Genomic DNA, 22,089 nt, shown 5'->3' with positions numbered 1-22,089 from the left:
CTTCATGGTCAGAACTGATGTTTTTTATGGCAAAGTACTCCATTCTTTTACAAACTACAGTCTGCATATCTGTACTATGCTTCTGAAGTTATTAGAAGTTACATCTGCAATCTGACTCAAGTTTTGCACCTTCAAAGCAAGCTGCTTTATTTTTGGTTTGGGGCTTTTTCAATGCATCCACGTATAGGTCAAAGTAGATATTTTATAAAGAATCCTAAAACTCTCAAAAGAGCTCTTTTCTTTAAGAATGTCACATTTTTTACTAAAAGTATATGAGACTGGCAATTTATTCTAACTGACAGTGTCTTGGAACATTTCCCAAATAGACTTTATATCCTAAATTTAAAATGGAGTCCCATGAAGAAAATGACACCCTGCAAAGTTTATTAGGGCAGTGTCTGCATATTCTACAGGCCAAATCCTCCATCCATTTTTTGAAGTGAAAGCCTGAATACACAGAGCCAAAGTCTGTTTTATTGAAGCAGAGGAATATTGCCCAGTTAGCCACAGGGAAGCCTAAGCCTATATTGGGGCAATCCCCACATCCCCATGCTCGCCCTCAACACTATCCCCTTTCTATGGGAACAAAAAAACTGTGAAATGGATTGACTGGAAGCAGCAGCATTTTTCAATGTTACGACCCTGATGACTACAGAGCCTCAGAGCAAGGATGACACATACCAGCAGAAAAATCTAGACTACTCATAGGCTTTAATTCACTTTGGAACCATTGATTTTGCATTCCTGAAGTTGCAAAGAAATAATTTGTCAAATTACTGAAGGTTAAGGAAACTATTTCAGAGGCAGGACTTTTGATTTCATATTGACAAGATACAGTATGTCTTTATATACACTATGCTAATTTTTATATAGTTTACAAGGTTTTCATTACACGAATATGATGGCCACTGGATGACCACTTCACTTTCTAAAACACTGGTTTTTCTTCTATAGTCCAAAATTGGAATACTCCCTGTTTTATTCCCAGATTTGAAAGGGACTATTATTATGTTCTGAAAACTAAATGAAAAGCACACCAGTGGATTCAGCTGATAGGCATCGAAAATTTCAAAAAACATTTGCTATGATATTTCTACCCAGGTATGCAATCAAAACCTTCTTGTGTACTGTGAAATAATGTATTGATGATTTTTTTTTTCCAATAATGTCAAATGTTGCAGATTTTGAATAATTAGAAGCTTTTTCTTCTATTTATTTACATTGAATTCCATTAAATAAAAAGAAAAATCAAGCTGGAGGTCTTTGTGTCAATCTTATAAGGTCACTTTCACTTATGTGCAAATCTTTAGATGGATTACCTTAGATTTATAAAATCAATAACTGTATTCAGCAGCTGAACTCAAGCATTAGTGACCTCCTGCAGCTATCAAGAAATCCAATATAATATACAGCACAGAATACATTATCTTTATTCTGTCACCTCTTACTGTTAAGTTTAAGCAAGTGTTATAGTTTATTTGATTTTATTCTTGAGGAGAGTTATGATGAAATTAGTTGGCCAGAGGAAATGTCTGCTAAAATTATTAGTCCATTAGAATGTCTGCATAAAGAAGATGCTATGAGAACATTTACTCAAGAATGATGCACAGGATAGGGGCTTGAAAAATCAATCTTCACAAAGTAGAATTGAAAGGGGTGTTGATATGATTAGTGTTTTGAACCATGAGGGACAGATGTCTCTGAACTATAACCAAAAAAAAAAATTGCAGGAAAAGCCCAGTTTTTTCAGACTTCATAATTGTTAGAGATTTTGAGTAAACGTTTTGATAGGCAGCATCTTGTAACAAGCTATGGATGACTTCTTGTATTTAACTTCTAAAACTTTATTATAAATACCACTCGTTAGAACAAAATCATGCAGGTTGATCTGTCTTCAGACAGCATCCATTACAGATGTTTTATCCAACATTTGCCAGAAAAGGATTTTAAACACCTTAAAACACATTTGACCCTGTGTTGCGGTTTTGGAGGATGGTACAGCAGCCCTTACCCTAGAGCTTCTCTACCCGGTTCAGTTCAGCGCCTCAGTGCTCCAAACCCTCTGTCCCAGGGCTGGACACTGCACTCTCACCGGCCGGGGAGCCATAAGGCTAGCTCTGGTTCGTCTGCTTCCACAACCGGCGGTGATAAAGGAGGCGAGGAGGGTCTATGCGTTGTGTCCATGGAAGATGTTTATTCGCATGGTGCAGCAGAGGCCAACGACCTCCCCGAGGCAGAGATGCCTCGAGGGCGAAGGCCTCACATGCACAGCCACATGTGGAGCATAGACACACGTGGAGCATAGACAGCAAGATGGCGGAGGGTAAGGGGTTTTATAGGGAAACAGAGAGGGCAGGGACAACACACAGGCCCAGTGACCTCTGGGTACAGGGGAGGTACAGGGGCGGAGTTAGGAGTACAGGAACCAATAGGGGAAACCCGAGGGAGTGGCCAGGGCCACGTGGGGTTAGGGTACAGGAACCAATAGGGAAAACTGGGGGCGTGGCTAGGACTGTGTGGACTAGGGAAGGTAGGACAATAGGTGACAAGTACAGTCGTTAAGAAAGGGGTGTGGGGAACTTGCAGCTATTACCACAATAACCCTGATGCTGAATGACAAAGTATCCAAGTCACATTGATAAAACTGCTTTGACTCCAGTTCTTTTATCCTATAGACCAAAGGTGTTTGATTCAACACCTGCAAAGCACTTTGTATGCTGTCTACAGGCTGTTCTGAGCCTGTCTGGCTGAATACTTACATTATTTCTCTGCAAAACGTGGATTGCTTTGTTGACATTGTTCAGAGCATGAACTCTTGTGGAGCCTTTTTCTTTTGCCTACAAAGAAAGTAAACCAAATTTGACTGTCCACAATCAGAATATAGAGTACATTATATGTAACTCAAATCTTATATCTGTAGTTTTCTATTTCAGAACTTTATGAGAAAAGAATATTACCATACACTGGGATTATGCAGCTTCCCAGCACAAAATAAAGTCAATTGTGAAATAAACTGGATCCACAGTTAGAAGGTAATTTGGTACCTTCACATTTTTCAGTGAAGGAATCCTTGAAATGCATATAAAATTAGATAATTCCAGATTCTTTTTATTGTGATTACTTGTCTTCTGCATGGCACAATTTAGGAACATTGCTATGGCAACTAAACAGATAAGCATCAGTTTGTTTAATATTTATATACAAGTACATTATCTCTGGATTTTGATTCTCAATCTCTCAGCCCTCTTATGAGAAAGTTTCAGGGAAAGATGCCAAACTTACAGAGTCCAACCAGGAACAAAAGGGAAGACATTAAAAATGTGTGTGTGACCATGTCACTTTGAATTTCCAGATTAATAAGAGCAAGCAGTTCTCTCTTTTTGGACAACTACAACTCCAATAGATGGACCGTAGGCATGATATTTATTAGAAAAACTTTCTACACATTAAATTCTATTCCAGCTAAAATCCAGATATCTAAATGTACCCTGCCTCAGTTTTGTTTCTCTGTGCCACACTTAATAAGTGCATTCAACAAAGTAGAACATTTTCATTTCAAGTATATGCCTAGCAAAGGGTTAGTGTCTAATATAGCTCTCAGTCACAATGTTTCCTCAATTTCAAATGAAATTGAAACATATTAAGACCCCTAAAACTGGTTTCCACATCAGGTCCTCATCAGTGGCAGAAGTTAGTGAATATCACCTTCCACAGTTCATATCAAAACTTTAATACACAATAAATGTATTAAAAAACACATACAAGCTTTTGGCCTGTAAGGCATTCCAGGAGCTCCAGAAGTCTTCGTCCATCTCGAAAATCGTTAAAAAGGTCTTCAATGTGTCGTCTTCCAAACTGAAATGAAACAATGGCTCTAGTTAGTTCAAACACCAAAAATAATAATTAAAAAATACCAGAAAGCTGTAAAAAGCCAATGTCAGAATAAATAAGAAATATATGACACAAAGTAAAAGAGGAAAATACTTCTAAACTCACAGGATTCTTTCACATACATCTGTCTTAAACAGGGTTCTATTTTTTTAAGACAGATTGATGCTTACTTTATTTTAAGTACATGCCATTATAATAAATGTACATGCCAAATAAGCCAGAAAAAAATACTAATATAGCTAGAAAACAAAGACTTGGCAATTAAGGAACAAATCAGGGAAAAAAAACCCCAGGAAAAATAATTTGCAAAGAAGAAAAAGAACAACCCAAAGAAAGGAGGGGAAAAAAACACACAGGAAATTATTTAAAATTTAAGTGCCTAGTAGGTACTCCATCTATCAGAAACTAACTTGGAGAGCACATAGAGAAAGATGAGTCTTAGACTTATTCTAGTCAGGATCTTAGAAATACATCTATGTTAACAGGACATACTTGGAATTTTACTGGATCATGGCCTCACTTCTGTAAGTGGCTGACAGACAATTCACATTTTGTACAGAGCATCAGTGAAAGATGAAAGGAAATACTTGTGATCTTCACCCATATGACAATGTTTGAAAGATTCACTCTTTCTAAAATTCAAACCAAGTTTCTGATCTGATGCTTTGACTGATGCATGAAATATTAAAAATATAGACATATAATTTTTTATAGTCTAGTCACTGAGCAAGTTTTATGTGAACCAATGGATTTTTAGATTTCTTTGTATGTTTGAGAGCTATTGAGAACCACAATAAAAAGCAGTGATTATTTTGTGGAGTGCAAAATAGTTTCACAGGTCCACATTATTTCTAATTTGTGAAGTCTGATAGATGCTTTGATTGATTTGAGAAGTCTCTGTATTTTAATTTTCTAGAATTCATGCCATGCTGACCTCCATTGCACATCTTCCTTTTTTACCACAGAGCAACAATGTAAAATTGAGCATCTGTAAAAACATTTGCTTTCCTGTCAGCAATGTTGTTCTGGTACTCACTGCAACACTCATTAGAGCTAGCTGGGAATTTTATGAAAAACATATTTTGTTAGAAAGTACCAATTCCTTTGGAAGGTTACTAAAACAGAAGACAGGATTAAGGAGAGTCTCCAGTGCTAAACTAATTTTTTCCTCATCAATACATATTTATGAGTACAGCACTGACTTCAGTGCTAATAGCTGCTCTGCCATGACCTTTCTGTCTGACTGCTCTTCTGAGGCAAAAGTTCCTTTCAATCCCTTCATTTTTTGGTAAGGCCTGGTTTCTGTTTCATGGAACAAACAAATCCACAACATAACCAAATTTCTACAGCAGTGGAAATCCTTGTTTTCTAGCCCATTTTCACACCGTGCACAACCCATTCTAACTAAGCTAAGTTCCAGTTAACACACATGCTGCCACTTTATTACCTAAGATACCTGAAAACCAGCACTGAACAGATTCACAGATGATTTACTTGCACTGCTCAACACCTTGAATTATCTGTTTAAGTAATAATACCCAGCAACTCTATTTCCTGCCTCGCATTTAGGATGAGAAATAGTTCTACAAAAATATTTTAAATTATGGTATGAAAAATCATGTGCCATTACGCGAGTCAAGTCATGTATAGAATTCCCGAAATTGTTGGACAAATTTAAAATTAAAACATGCAACTAAATCAGAGAGACCTTATTCTGTTCCCTAATCTTGCAGAACAAAAGTCATTTTTGCAGAGGGGAAGCACAAGATCTATGCACTTTGAGGGAGCTTTTGAACATTCTTTAGAAAGTTGGAGTGATCAATAGGCTCTTCTGCAACACTATGAAAGAGTTGTGCCCCTAATGCTACTGAATCTCTCTGGGAATATGAGCACAATGACATTTTGATAATAGAATAGAATTATATTGGTTTGTATCATACAGGAAAAATAGAACTAGCCTTCAGAACTGCCTATGTCTCTGTCTTTCTTTCTTTTTGCAGCATTTAAGCTATTCATAACGTTTATGTTGAAATCAATCTAGCGAGTCAAAAATTCTGTTTAACAAAAAATATGTTGGTTTGGGTCTTTTTTTTGGTAAAGATTTCAGAAAGAAAATGAAGACACAGCCCAGTAGCATCCCTAGCAGGACATATTAATTACAAACATACTACAAGTAAACCTTAAACTAAAAATTCCATTGATTGTTTAGGGTCTTGGAAGTATACCTTTCATTAATCACAACTAAAAATACACTAAGACACCCTACACCACTGCCACACATATCATTCTAAACCTGAGGAAAGCTGCAGTTTTTCAGGCAATGGGGTAATTAAATCTTCTTCCTCAAATAGATTGAATGTCTTCACTGGATCGGCATTGCAGTAAGTCTTCAGATACAAAGGGCTCAAAGTTGCATCAGGTAAATTTATTGTGTCATTGAAAAGTGTCTGTTAACTAGAACCTTTGAAAACTGAAAAACCAAGCATGGTTAGGCAATGGCTTGCAAACAAATGTCTACTCATTTGTTATACATTCTTGCTGAAAATAACCTTTTAAAAAAGCTTTCTTAGGCTGTGACCTAAAATCACTGCCCTTTACCTAAGAAGAATGAAAATGTTCAGAAAACTCTCCTGTGCCATTTGTTATGGATGTTGATTTGTTACTCACCCTATATTACAAACTAATCCAAAACATAAATTTAAAAAATGACCAAAGCAGCTGCAAGATGAATTGTTGGTTCTCACTTAAGTGTCCTTCTTCAAAACCACAAAGATGGAAGAGAAGTGGGAAACAAGAGAGAGTACAACACAGAGGAAGGACTGAGGATACCGGATAGGAACCACAAGGTGACTTTTCACCAGAAGCAGAAATTCATTTCTAGAAGTAGAACAATAGTAAAATCTAAGATAGGACTTTGTTAAAATCTTAATGACTAGAAAGACTAGGGATTTAAGTATATGACAGTTTTATATATTATTTTAACGTACTGTCTTAGTGCTAAATAAAGATTAAAACACAAACATCCATGGTTTGGCTGATAGGGCTGTTGGATGCAACTGCTGATCTCTGCAAAACATCAGAGGACCTGAAGGAAATCCAAGGGATTTATTTTAAAAGAAAACCACCAAAACCCATGATACATATGGGAAGATTCCTTTTTTATCATGTATGAAATTAACCCTCCAATTTAAATAACAACTGAGGAAAGTAATTCACAAGTAAAATTGGTATGGAAATAAAACAACTACCTTACACTACACCAGGGTCAACTACACAGGCCTTAGTACTAGAATTATGGGGTACTGGGCAACTAACATGTAAGGAAAATGTGGAATGTGTAGTAGAGTGTTCTCCCAAGTGCAGTAAGGGAGTGAAGCATACTCAGAATATTCCATGTAGTAACTCATCAGCATGTACATATTCTAGAATGATCTCGATATTAAGTAGATTGAAACGGTATCTCCAACATGTTCCAAACTCAGCAACTGAAACAATTTTATGCCAAAGAACATTACCTAAAACTCAAAAGCTGGTGAAAAAGAAGAAAACAGGAAAATCAGGAAATAGACTAAAATCAAGTGTTAATAGATAACTGTAGTTGCAATTTTTTTTTGTTTGAATACATTTAGGTATCACAAGATATCAAGCTTCACCCTACTTATGTCACTGCTATCTACTTTCATTGTCATTCCTGTGTTCTTTCCAAAGGCTCTATAATAGATCTCGTTGTCGCTATGTAAATTTAACAAATAAATTTTATCAAACAACTAAATTATTTAATCAGCTCATTCATCAGATACATTATGAATGAACTTAATATTGTGGGAATTATAACATGAAAAGCTGGTATTCTGTGAAAAGTTCTCTATTCAGAGCTACATGCAAGTCAGTAATTATGAAAGAAATACAGAGAACATAATGAAATAATTAAAAAAATAACTTGTCCAGAGAAGGCACAAAGACATCTGTTCATGAACATTGGCTCTCCAATGAGTTAAAGCTCAAAAAAATTTTGATTAGCATAAAACTGTTAGCAGACGTTATATTTTAGAATAAATTAGCATAGGTAAATCCTTCACTAAAGGGAAGTGGAGCAAAGGGAAAGGAAATAGGATGGGGAGAGCTGGTAAGAGAGGGGAAGGAAAAGGAGGAGACAATGATTAAGAACAAATGTTGAGGTTTAAGTGGGACCATGGAAAGGACAGGAGGAAGTGGGATTGAAGACACACCTTGACCCTAGAGGCACAGCTGTGGGAATGGCAGGGAAAAGCAATCACAATGGGGCTCTTTAAGGAAAGTTGTTGTTCCAGCTTCCAGTGGACATTTTCCCAGGGGGAATGGAAGGGCTGATTACACTCTTGACTCTATAGAAAGAAGAACTGAAGTCCACTTCTATGAGAAAGAAGTGGGGAAATCTTGTGATCAGTATTTAGAGGGCCCTGCACCCAGTCAGGTAAAGGAGAGAGATAACCAGGTTACTGTGTGGATTCGAGGGCCAGGTACATTGGCCCCACACTGGGTGCCAGAAAGATCTGTTGTGGTTTAAGCCCAGTCTGCAAGAAAGTCCCACACAGCTGCTCACTCTCTTTCCCCAGGGGAACAGGGTTTGGCATCTGTTAGGGGTGATGAGCAACTGTATTGTGCATCACTTGTTTTTCTCAGGATTTCTCAGTATGTTTTTGGTTTTTTTTAATTTTTCCAAATCTACAGCATTATTTATTGTTATTATTATTATTATTATTATTTCAATTTCTTTTAATTATTGAACTGTTTTTATCTCAGCCTACAAGGTTTTCTTTTTGACTCTCCTCCTCATTCCATTGCAAGGCAGAGGGAGTGTGGAGTGAGCAAGCAGCTGCATGATGCTTAGTTACCAGCTAGGCTTAAACCACAACAAGTCATAAATTATCTCCCACAGACACGAAGGGGAGAACTGTACTTCTATTTCCTAAGACTCATAAACACTCAAAATTTCAAGCAATGAGTCCATAATAACAGCTCCAGCAAAATACATGATAACAAAAGACTGAAAAGCAACTATTATTTGAGGTTCTTTTATAAGCATATATTTTTTCTGTTTTCTAAAAATATCATGTAATAGATAAATTTTCACATTTCTTTTAAGAAAAATTACAAAGTGTAAAAATTTGGCTGAGGAAGAATCTCTGACTTTTCATTTTCTTTTGCAGACAAATATGCACTTAGACACTTTTCATTTGAGACAGACTAGACTGTAAGAAGATTATTACAGTAAGACAAGTTGAATACTATTTCTTATGCATGTTACAGTATTATTGGCTTATTATTATCAGTTCATATGGGAAATCTAGCAACTGAAACTATCAGCAGATGAAGAGAGACAGAGAATAAATTAAAAGAGAAAAGGCACTGTAAAGAATGGGAATTCAAGGTTCAGCATGGCATTAGCTGAAAGATCTAAGGTTATATTATGTATACACAGGAAAGATCAGCTTACAATAAAACTAGCGGACACAGAAGTCTTTCAGACATTCAGGACAGGTAAATAACTGAGATCTTATCTTGGGAAAAGACCTTTGACTGCACGAGGGACAGGAGACCTGGATTGCAGGGCCTGGAAGGGAGCTGCAATGCATTCCATCTGTGCCTCCAACATGCAGGGCTATGGAACAGAAGGCAGAGTTGCCCTGCAGTTTGGCCAGGACCTCAGATTGCTGACTGACAGCTGAAAACCTGAAAAGACAAGGTACAGTCCAGAAAGGTGGAAGGACATAAGCCATGAGTCTTTACATAACTTTTTCAAGCATTTGTCTCAAGTTCAGTTTGTAAATCTGTAAATTTTGCTGAATAGATATCAGTATGAAAGGAATAATAACTTAGTTGGCTCACAGATGTTACCCTTAGTAAGACTTTAGAGAATCTGTCTTTTCTTCCATTCAAAATATTTGATGTCTCACTCTGTGAAACAATAAAGAAATGATATTGAGCTAATCTCAACAGATCTTTTAAGTCAGCTTTAATAAAAGAAGGACTATAAATACTTGTTCCTGCTCTGCTAAATATATTAAAAGTTAAATTTCTCTCCCCAATATCCTTGCTTCTGGTTTGTTCAATTCTGCTGGGAAGTTCATCAAAGTGACTGACATTTTCTTTCATTGATGCTGGATTACTATTACAGCAGAAAAGGATATTGTCCCAGTCAAGAGGGAAGAAAGATGCACCAGGCATTGTTTAATTAGGCCACAGGTTCATGGACTCCTGGGAAGCATCAAACAATAACTTGAGCCAGCCCTGCCATCCTTTCTCCCTTCAGCATTCTTTTCCCTATTAGAACACGGATGCATCCTTTCTGCTGCAGCTGAAACTCTACATTGGGAAGTAGGAGGTCAAACAGTGCACTGTCAGTTTGCTTCCTGATTGTTAGGGATCCAAGCTGTTTCCAAGGCTTTATGGTAGACATCTCTTTTTTTGCTAACTCCATTTTTCAAGGGATTGCATAGAGGAGTAACTGATGAACATCAATATTTTAAAAATTGCTGCTACTGATGAACAGAGAGGAGCTGTACAACCGCTCTCTAAGGAAGCCACATTCTACTCACAGTCAGAGAACCAAATGTCCCTGTGCCTTTCAACAGGGGAACAATCACAATTCCTGCAGCAGACCCAGAACACCCAACATTACCCTCAAAGAGGGATCTAGGGGCAGGTCCTACCCATTGGCTGAAGGCAGCTCCTGTTTGTGGACAGGACACCCACTCCCAGAGCAGAGGTTTCATACACAGACCCTGAAGTTAGGGAATGACACCAGACCCTCCTGGGACTTCAGTGCTTGTGTAAAAGTGTATTTTCCCCTCAGCACAAGGAGTCATTCTACTTTTCTAGCATCATTGCAGTGAAGGACATTTGCACAGCCCCATGAATAGGGTGTTATTTCCATTCTAAAATAAACCAGAAAATTTCATTTTAAGGGCCATATATACCCTGAACAGAAATAGAGATGCGTTGACACACACTATTATGTTAGTATAGATACCCCTGTTTCCTTAGATCCTGGAGACTCACCTCCAAATTAAAAGTAATAAATGTGTATTTTAAAATTTTTTAAAGGAAACAAATTTTCTCTTTGGAAAGCAGTGAGTGTGCAGTGTTGGCACCTACTGCATTCCTTTCAAACAATACAAAGCTTACAGAGATACACAAAACAAGTCTGGCAGCTGTCTTTTTCACCAGCTTAATCTAGCCAGAAAATGTCATTGAAGCATTTCTTATTTTGCAGCATATGATGTTCAAGGCCATTAAGGACTGGATGACTGGCAATGGCATCAAAAGAAACCTGCTGGAAGTGGGAATGAACATACACTCAGCAAGTCCCTACAAGGTTTGAAGAGTGAGTTATGAATTCAGAGTCAAGGACAGGGGCTCTTCTTTTGACAGGACAGCCAGCTTCATGCAATCTAATAACTGACTGCAATGAGGTTACTTTTTTCAAGTATAAATATAATTATGTTTCCCACCTGCAAAGAAAGCTATAAAGAAGAAAATTACCATAAACAAAAAACTAATTTTATTTATAGTCTTATCTCAGATGTAACTTTCAGCAGAAAACGGAACATTAATTACACTTACATGTCGAGAATACTTGTATTGTTTTAATTTACAGTGTTTAGGTATTTTTGACGCTCTAGTGGGTAGAGTTTTATAACAGCATTTTTAAACTCTGGGAACTGCAAAGACTAAAATACAGGGTTTTTGAAAGGAAGAGCCAGCCCACTTTCCAGCAGACAAACACAAACTGTGTCTAGCAGATGCCAAATACAACAATTTTGGCTAAAATTCTCATTTAAGAGAAGAACAGTTTCACAGCAGACATTCCGTGTATATTTGTTATTCAAGTAATTCGTTTTTCTACATATTATTATTTTGTTGTTAGAAATCAGAAAAAAGGTGATTTGATGAAAATAACATGCTTTAGTGCAAAACCTCAGAGAGCACAAAAAGATTCTAATTTTTTTTGCCTTTTGTTTAACTGATGTCTTTTAGAGAACAGCTTAATTTTTACACAGAGATATAGAATACTGCACATCCTGGGTTTCCTCACCTATGAAGATATCCTTTCTGAGTTAGGCTTCTCCTCTTATTAACAGACATGCTTTAGCAGTACTTTTTTCATCAGCTTAAAGCTTAAATCCTGGCTACACAGAATATATGAGTTGTATAAAGCATAAGTGGAATTTCAAAATTTTACTTTGGAATCCCTTCAGGTACATAATCTCATCTCTGAGAATAAATAAACCAGACAAACCTCTTCTGCTGTCTATATTTGTAACAGGCAAATAGTCAAGCTTCTAAATAGGTGCGACTGTAATCAAACAAGACAAAGCAGCAGCAATTTTCATGAATAAAAAAACAAACCGAACAAACTCCCTAATTAGAAAGCACTGCTATTACTTGAATTACAAATGCTATATAAACAAGAGACAATCTAGATCAGTTCTCCTCTGACTAGGATATGAAAGAGGCAAATGTGTCGTGTCATTTGCTCAAAAGGTTCAGAATGAAACTCAGTTTGACTCTACACAAGGATTCAAACACTTGGTAGCTCCATTTCTGTGTTTGCAAAGTGGTGGCACTGCCCACCAAAACAGAGAAATGTACCTTAACTTGGACAGCTGGGTAACCTAAGTCACTGTAGCACAACATCCAGTGTGTTTGATTTGACTTCACCTATGGAGGAAGTGCAAAAGGCAAGGGTTCTGGCATTTCTTGCCATGCTTCTCTTCCCACTAATTCTTGGGGGGTTTGTTGGATTTTTTTCTTTTTCTTTTTTTTTTTTTTTGTCTTTCATTAATGTGTCTTGATTAGGAAACACTTAACTATTATTTTAATTTTAACAAGATATACAAAGAAATTATGAAAATGAAGTTTGGTATCATAGAGAAAATAAATACGTAAAGAAATGATGTATTTAGTCTTTATCAGTGAGCAGTCATCCTGAAGAACAAACACAATTTTGTAGCCAAATAAAAATTAGACTCTCAATATATCTGAGGTAGCACTGCTTGCAAAATTTTTTTTCAAATGTCTTTTCATTGACTCAACTGAACCTCTAATACTGACTATAAGTGGATGATTCACCCCCCATCCTAAAGAGTCACAAACATTTAATCACACTTATTGCATTTTCTGGCATGGACAGAGTCACCCCCCATCACCTTGCCACATGGAATAGTTAAATGAAGTAAATAATTGTTATAAGTACTGCCATTTAAAGCAGTAGCAAAGGTAAAATCCATGCCACACATCTGAGCTGGCTGGTGATCATTTTCACTATGTGAAAAGGAAAGGCCAGTATTTATGAATTCAGAATGAAGGTTACTCCATTAACTGCTGTCCTGTGCTGAAGCCCAGCTGAGCAGGAGGACTCACTGCATGCACTACAACCAAGAACTGTTCTGGCACCGTCCCTACAACCACTGTTCTTATTCCCAACAAGCTTGTTTGCAGTAAATGGGATATTAATTTAAATGACATGCTTAAAAGAGTGAATATACCCCCTCTGCTTGAGCTCAGGCAGGAGTTTAAAATAGATTCTTCCACTTTTTTTCCCTACCTGGAGAAGTCAAGCATAACTTTAGAGACTGAAAATCTGCCTATAAAACTACATGGCTAAAGGGTAAAGTTTTCCAATACAGTCCATTCCTTGGCTTAAATTTTTTTATATATCAAGACATATAGTTTATTATCTAGATGTGTGAAATTAATTTCTATTAAAAAACAACAAAACAAATAAACAAACTAAACACACAATTTTTTATTGAAAGCACAATTTCCACCCGAGCTACTACTAAAAATCTGCTGTAGAGCAACCATCTGTGTGTAAAAAATTCAAGACATTCAGAATGAAATCATAGAAAGGAAAAGCAGCAAAAGTACAGTATTTGCATGGGAACAGAAGAACATTATAGGACACACTGAAACAGCAAGAAATGAGGAAATTCAAATCAAACTTCTATTTCTTATGACAAATTCAAATTTATATGTATGGCAGCCTGCTAGCCTGACAACAGAGCACCCAGGATGAGCTGTGAGTGTGGCACTGCCATTGCTCAAGGCTGCAGGAACCCTGATCTCTGTGACTGCCCTTCTCTTACTGCTGGACAGACCAGTCTGCTCCTCATTTCATAGCCTCTCTACTTCACCCCTCACATAGGTAATGAGGTCCATTTTCAGATTTTATGAATGGCCAGAAGAATGTTATAGTTGGGTTTTACACTATCTGATGATATAGGCTCATTATTCCCCCACATCGGTACCAATACTGTGAATTGGTATGTTCAAAACATTGAGAAAAAGGAAAAAAAAAAAAAGAAAAATAATATGTCGCTGTTGAGCAGCTAGCAGAGTAAAGAAGTCAGTTCTCAGTGGCAAGAAGGAAAGACCAACACAAAAAACAAACACCCAACAAAAACCCCCCCACCACCACCCACCCCACACACAAAACACCAAACACAAAAAACACAAAAAAACCAAAACCCACCACAAAAAAATTGTTTCTTCTGTTTATATTTTTCCTTCTCTTGGATTACTCCTAATATAAATAATGTATGCAGGTAATGAATATATTAAATAATTTTCTTACATTGAAAATAATATAAATTTTCCATTTTTCTTTCTCCACAACTCACCAAACCACACATAATTGCTTATACGGCAAATAAATGAATGATAACTGATCACAATATTAGAACACATCTTGACTAGATCCTGAATTGATATTTCTATCAGAGTTCTGCACACTATTGTCTGCAAACATATTTCACACATCTGTTATGTTTAACACAGTAAGCTGATGTTTAAGCTACCAGCAGGTAGAATCCACATGTACCTTAAATCACCACAATTAATTGTGGCAAGCTACCCAAAATGATTGGCATATGCTTCTTTTGTAATGTCTGGCAATAAATGACCCAGAATCTAAAAGGAATTCATGTAACAACTTCCCTTTGTGAATCCGGACCCCTTGTCATAATTAATAAAAATAGCAACATAAGATGGATCTCTCTTTAAACACAATCATTAAAAATTTACTGTAGCACAGTGAATAAGGAGAAATAATGACATTTTGGCTTGCATTTTAGTTGCATTTTTTGTGTTAATACCTTAAGAATAGCTCCAGAAATCTGTTGATCTTTTTGTTAGGTTATACCACATGTTGCACCCATCATTTAACTATATGCACACACACATGCATGCACACAAATATATAAAACTGATGATGTAGGGTTTAATTTTAATCTTCTTTATTTGCTTCTCATTCTTATAGAAATAGTGTGGTGAAGAAAGTAGCCCCCAGCCTAAAACTATGCGAAGGAAACTGATGACTATCAACTAATCTAGAAATACATAACTGCATCTGAAGAGTGGAATAAAGCAGCACCCAAGAGGTACCACCCATCCAAAAAAAAGTAGAACAGATTGGTTCTCACATATGAAAAGAAGAAAAAATGGAAATATGGAAAACCATATCTAACACCAGGGCTTGGGGAAGATAGTTTTGGCTTCCTGATTTGAAGGCCACACAGCTCGGTCTCAGAGACTCAAATCTGCAGCCATCAGGGCTAAGCGTGACATGGAACTCTCAGTATCACATACCAAAAGCTTGACCAGTGGAGTTCCACATATGCACTGCAGATATTGCCATCTTCCAAAATTAAAACCAGTTTCTGAAACTGAGAAAAGAGTATCCTGACGGGTATCCCTGAATGAATAAATGATGACAGCACCAGAGAATAGACACAGGATAATTCTCTTTTTCCTTTAAAAAAGTTCCATCCAACAGTTTTTAAAAGAAAAATCTGACGTGAAGGAGTCTTAGAAAAGGAATTAGAACTGCACCTTTTTTAGAAGAATTCTGGGCAACACCTATCCCCAGCATTCTGGGCAACCACCACTATCCCCAGCATCAACAACACTTTGAGTCATGAAATTCCTCACACCTGAGGTGCCCTGGGTGCACAAAGAGGAACTCCACAGCATGGGTATCCTCTCTGATTTGCCTCGGCGAGTTTCCAGTGGCTGCTCCCGAACAGCCTGCAGGGCCACACATCATCCCTGCCAGGATGAAAGCCTGAGGGGACACTGTGTCTGACTCAGCACACTCTTCTCAGAATTACTGGGCCTTCGGGAAGCAGCTATGCAAATATCAGCACGATATATGGGCTGTGTGTGGACATGATGTATGTAACACTGAGAGGTGACTGCACGTTACACAATGCATGGGTTTATACAATTCATGAAGTTCACTCAACTGCTGCTATGAATGTTAATCAGATATTCGGTCTCCAATCCACATCAGGACTAATTAGAAAGTGTTATTTACTCTAGAGTGTAGGCTTGCTCAGGCAACTGCCTGACATTAATCACTCCTTGAATGCTGGAATTTAAACCAAAAAACTGCAAAAGAAAATTATGAGTAATGCCAGTTTTGTTTAGTGTCACACATTGTTAAATCAATGAGGACTAAATGAGCCTTTATTCAAAGATATTTACAAAATAAACAACGGGTTTTCTAGAGTTCATTACTGCTTTCAAAATTTTCTGTTACTGTCAAAGTCAGGAAATTTTTCATGAAAGTTCTAGGAAATGTTGCTGGTTTTCTCCTACTACATTATTTAAGCTCAATAGAAAGACAGACATAATGATCTGGGGACAAATGTCACCTTGAGATTTCCATTTTTCCAGGAATGGAAACAAAGTGTGTGCAAATTCTGAAGTATTTACATCAGTTTTAATCATTTTCTTGAGTATCATGGTATTTCCAGTTTACAGGTCTCTTGCATGAGGACAGATTTTTTAATAGGGTCTATAGCAATAGGACAATGGGTAATAATTTTAAACTAAAAGAGGGAACATTTTGACTACATTTAAGGAAGTTTGGGGTTTTTTTTTTACATTTACGGTGGGAAAACATTGGAACAGGTTACCCAGAGATGTGATGGATACCCCAGCTCTGGAAACATTCAAGGTCAGACTGGACAGGGCTCTGAGATACATGGTCTGCTGGAAGATATCCCTGGTGGGAACTAGATGACCATTGAAGGTCCCTTCTAACCCAAATCATTCCATGATTCTACCCCACTGGAACAACCTCAACAAATGTCTCATTCTAGAGGGACTTCTACATGTAAGAGTGTCCTGATTTCAGCTGGGATAGAATTAATTAATTTCTTCTCAGTAGCTGTTACAGTGTTCTGTTTTGGATTAGGAATGAGAATGGTGTAGACAACACACTGATGTTCTGTTTTTTGCAAAGTCTTGTTTATCCTAAGTCAAAACCTTTTCTTTTTGCCTCATGCTCTGCCACTGAGAAGGTCAGCAAAAGAAACTGGGAGGGAGCATAGCCGGGACAGGTGACCCAGAAAGCCAACTGTGTCCTGGGCTGCATCCAAAGCAGCGTGGGCAGCAGGTCAAGGGAGAGGCCAGAGGGATATTCCACACCACAGAATGTCATGCCCAGTATATAAAATGGGGGGAGTTACCCAGGGTGGTGGATCTGGGTTTGGGAAGGGGGGGAAGTGCTCACAGGATTTCATGTGCTGTAGATCTAAATAAGGTTTGTGAAAACATGAACGCAAATATTTAAAACAGACTTCATAATTATTATCTTTCAGTTCCACTCAAAAGAATATAAATTTGTGCAATAACAAATCAGAAAACAACTGTAGAATGTGTAAAAATGATCATAATGCAATATTAAATGAGCAAAAATACATTATATAAATAACACTACAGCAGGACCACAACTGTTTCCTATTTTAAAATCATATTAGTGTGTTTTTAGTTAGCTCAAATGAATCTACAATAAACTGAAAAAATATCAGTAACCGATTATGCATTTTATTTTATTTTTTTTACTAATAGCTTGCTATTCATTCAAATATGTGTTATCCTTCCTACATTTCTTGGTTCATTGACATTTCAGAAAAACTGCATCACAAGAGTTCCAGTGAAAAGTAACTTGATTTTGAGTTTACTGTAAATCATTTAAAACACAGACATCTAAATGCATGGGAACCAAATCTTCTGCCGTAATCTACCTTATGTTAATTAAGTCTTCCTTTAAATTACTATAATGTTTACAATCAAAGCTCACAATTTTCAAAATGGAATGGTCCATATGTGCTGCCTCGGCTAAAAAATTATGCTGGGTATGCCTCTATTTAGACAACTATGAGATTATATAGTGCTTCAGACTCTTAAAATATCTTTCTCTACTCAGCTAAGTACAATCATAAGATCTCCTTAATGTCCATGTGATTTCACATCCATGCAGAAAGCATGGTAAGATTGACTTCACGGAAAGTGGATAGTGGATAACTTGCACTGTAAAAGAGCAGAATCCAGAAACCAGCAGAACAAAGGGCTGATCAGTCACCTTCCCACAGGAAAAAAAGTAAATCAGCAGTATTGGTAAAAGATCTCTGCAGTCATAAGCAATGCCATGAGTGCCCAGTGTTTAACTGCACGTTGTATCATAGAATCATAGCAAGGTTTGGGTTGAAAGGGATGTTAAAGATCATCTAGTTCCAACCCTCCTTTTGTGAACAACAGGATCTTTTACTAGACCAGGTTGCTCAGAGCCCCATGCAACCTGGCCACTTGCAGGGATGGGGCAGCCATAACTTCTCTGTACAGGCTGTTCCAGTGCACCAGTCTCACAGTAAAGAATTTTTTTCTAATATCCAATGTAAATCTACCCTATTTCAGCTTAAGGCCATTCCCCCCTTGTTCTTGGGAAAAGTCCCTCTGCAGCTTTCCTGTAGGCTCCCTTGTGGTACTGGAAAGCCTCCATTAGGTCATCCCAAAGCCTCTTCTCTTCCAGGCTGAACAATTCTCTTATTCTTTGATTGTAGGAGAGGTGCTCCATCCCCCTGATCATCTTGGTGGCCTCTAGACTCACTCAAACAGCTGCACGTGCTTCATGTGCTGAGACCCCAGAGCTGATGCAGCTCTGCAGGTGAGATCTCAGCAGAGCAGAGGGGCAGAATCCTCTCGCTCCCCTGCTGCTCACGGTGCTTGGATGCAGCCCAGGCCATGTTTGCCTCTCTGGGCTGTGAGTGCTCATGGCCAGCTCATGTCCAGCCTGTCACCCACCAACACCCCCAAATCCTTCTGGGCAGAGCTGCTCTTGATTTATTCATCCCCCAGCCTGGACTGACACAAGGAGTTGCCAGAACACAGCTTCAGCACCTTGCACTTGGACTTCTTAAATTTCATGAGATTCTCATGGTGCCACTTCTCAAGCTTGTCCAGGTCTTCCTGGATCTTCACCTGATTTTCAAATGTATCAACTGTACTGCTCATCTTGAGGTCATGTGCAAATTTGCTGAGAGTGCAGTCAATCCTTTTGTGTCATCGGTGAAGTAACACAGGTCCACTAAAAGAAGCTGGAGAGGCCTGGGAAAAAGCCAGCATGTGGCAGCTGTACATGCAGAAGGATGTGTTTCTTCACCCAGGAGTTAGCAAAGCTGTGGAACCTGTTGCCAACAGGAGGCTGCAGATGCTAAAACTGACTTGGATTCAAAGATTTACTAAACAAGACCCCAGAAGAGAAATTCACTGAAGCTCATTAAGGGACAAAAGAAGAGTGGATCAAAAAGTCCTTGAGTTGCAACTGCTAGAGACTGTGAGGTTATTGGGAAAAAGCCAAATCATGATGTGCTTGCTTTACTGATATATATTTTCTTAACCTTCTGCTTTTGGACACTGCTGAAGACAGGATACTCAGATCAACAATATTTGTTTTTCCATATGGCTTTTCTGTATTTGTAAAGAACTTTTCTATATTTGTAAATTAAATCAGCAATAGTTTTTAGCTAAGGGTCCCAACCTGGTTTTGGCATGGCACACCTTGCTTGTCCTTCAAAGTGATTTCTAGGATGTCACATATAGGGACCATATGTAGCTTTTTTCCATACTTGTATTCCAGTGCCCAAGCAAAATCAATCTTGAATACCACAATCGTTTTGACATATGTCTAATCTGTCAGAACTTTTAACATTGTCAGACTTTTTCTAATTTCTCAACAGCTCCTCCAAGCAAAAGAACTTGAGAAAATTTCTTATTTTGAGTTTTTAAAAAATCAGTAGTTTGCAAATAGCAACCAAATTAAAACAAAGTTTCATTGCTAAATCTCCAATATACACCACAGTAACTCATTTTAACATTCTAGTTATTTTGCCTAATGGGAGGCAAAATGTAGCCCCTTAAAAAAAAAACAAATAAATTGTAGTCTTAGCTTACTAAATATGAAACTGTAACACAAAAATGACATCTTGGAATCTGAGTATTCTCAAATCTGCAATACTAAACTCTCAGAAACTATAAATATTCACATTCACAAAACCATTTGAAAATCTTTTACAGCAAACTACTGTACAAACCTCCTTCTTGAAAGCAGGATCCTAAAACTTGAGGTAATAAGTAGCTGAAAATAATCAAGGGTGAAAACCCTAAGTTTTTATGCCATCCCTCCCATCCTGAAATTACCTAAGTATGGTATCCAAGTATCTGTTCTCTTCAATAATCATTCAGAGAGAAGGAGACTATGAAGGAGGTCTGTTTTATTCACTGTATGAGCTCTAACAAATCAGTATTATCTATTATGGGGCTTTGAAGAATATAATTATAAATTCCAACTGTTTGTGCCAATGCCTCTTGAAGACAAACTTCCTTCACAGGTACTAATTGGCAATATCAAAGGGCTTCTGAAGAAAGTAAACTCATCACTTCTACACAAAAGCACTTTCCCCCTCCAGAAACCACCTACATATCACAGTGCCCATCAATCAGTGGGGAAAAAAAATATATATAGCCTGCCAGCATTTTAATTTCTACAAGGAAGACCACCAACATGCAACAGCCAAAAAAACCCCAAAAAACAAAAAAACAAGCAAACAAACAAAAAGAAAAGGTGGAAGAAAACAAGGAACCAAAACGTGTTTGAATTGTTTGGAAGTTACTACAACAGAGGAGGCTCCCCTGGGAACAGTGTGATACCCTCCTGACAGATAATCCACTAGCTCTCTAAGGATAGTATACTTATAGTACTTAAAGCATGGTGCTACAACTTTATAATACAAATGTTTAATAGGCCTTTATTAGTACTAGCATTTTCTAGTAAGCCTCTGGCATCCGAAGACTTCAAAGAGTACAACCGTATTTTCCTATGCTCAGAATATGTGCATAAGGAGTACTGATCACTGTCTTGAAAAGCCCAAAATCTAATTTCAAATACTGTGTGAGTTTCCCACTGGCTTATTTTTCTTTGATGGAAGCATATGTTCCTGAAGGCCAACTTTTGGCCTTATGTTCATGTCAGTACTGAGAACTCTGAATAAAAGTAAGAGACATACTTTAATGATGATGATGATTGCAAGCCAAATGCATGAAGAATCCTATCTCAATATCTGCAAGAAATCAAGGTATTTTCTCTTGGATAGGAACTCACTCCAGTTTGAAGTCCAAAGCTTTTTCAAATGTTTGACAACTTCTTAGTATTTCTACTACAAGAAGACAGCATCTCATTCTTAAGTTTACTGAGAGTATATTCAAAACGCAATGATGGATAAAATAAAAATTCAAAATGCCCAATTTCACAGATGTTTCTTTACATTACATTCACATTTTTATCATAAGACATTAAAATTCACATAATATCTGTTTATGTCTTATACTACAGCATTGAGACCCACCAGGGTATATTTTGGAACAATGTAAGTCTACACCTCAGATGCACTGAAAGCCTTCTTGAGTCATCAACATCTGCAGTGTGCATTACAGGAGTACTAAAAAACATCTCAGACAGTCCTAATAGCATTAAAATATATCTACTTACAGGAAAAGTAGGTTAAACACACACAAAACTACACTTCTATTACTAAGGCCAATTCCCATATCACTTGAAAACAGCATAATATCTTTTCAGGTCAAGTTTCATTTTATAAATGGGAAGTGAAACCTATCCTATTCTCTGTGGAGTGCTCTTCTGAAGATAACACCAAATTCACCCTCACATTTTTACTTTAAGATTATGATGGCCATATAACCCGAATCTGTAATTTATATAGTAAAGTCTTAATACAGCTGGGTATCTTAATATTACTTTTACACACATGACAGAGTTTAAAAGCTGTCTGTTTGGCTCCCCAGCAGAGGACT

General features: G+C 37.4%; 1 protein-coding gene across 9 annotated transcripts in view; it reads right to left on the bottom strand.

The window, feature by feature from the left end:
- The window catches only part of DMD (dystrophin), a 1,152,080-nt gene that overhangs the window by 787,594 nt on the left and 342,397 nt on the right, over positions 1-22,089 (bottom strand). For all 9 annotated transcript variants that reach the window (XM_085049820.1, XM_085049818.1, XM_085049835.1 and 6 more), the window contains exons 3-4: positions 3,763-3,855; positions 2,760-2,837 (exon numbers count right to left, since the gene is read on the bottom strand). In XM_085049820.1, the coding sequence (XP_084905946.1) occupies positions 2,760-2,837; positions 3,763-3,855 (171 nt within the window). The remainder of the gene's footprint in view (positions 1-2,759; positions 2,838-3,762; positions 3,856-22,089) is intronic.

Source organism: Lichenostomus cassidix, chromosome 1, assembly GCF_008360975.1.
Source record: "Lichenostomus cassidix isolate B80296 chromosome 1, HeHo_3.0, whole genome shotgun sequence".
NCBI classification, from domain to species: Eukaryota; Metazoa; Chordata; class Aves; order Passeriformes; family Meliphagidae; genus Lichenostomus; species Lichenostomus cassidix.
This window is presented reverse-complemented; position numbering and strand designations above follow the sequence as displayed.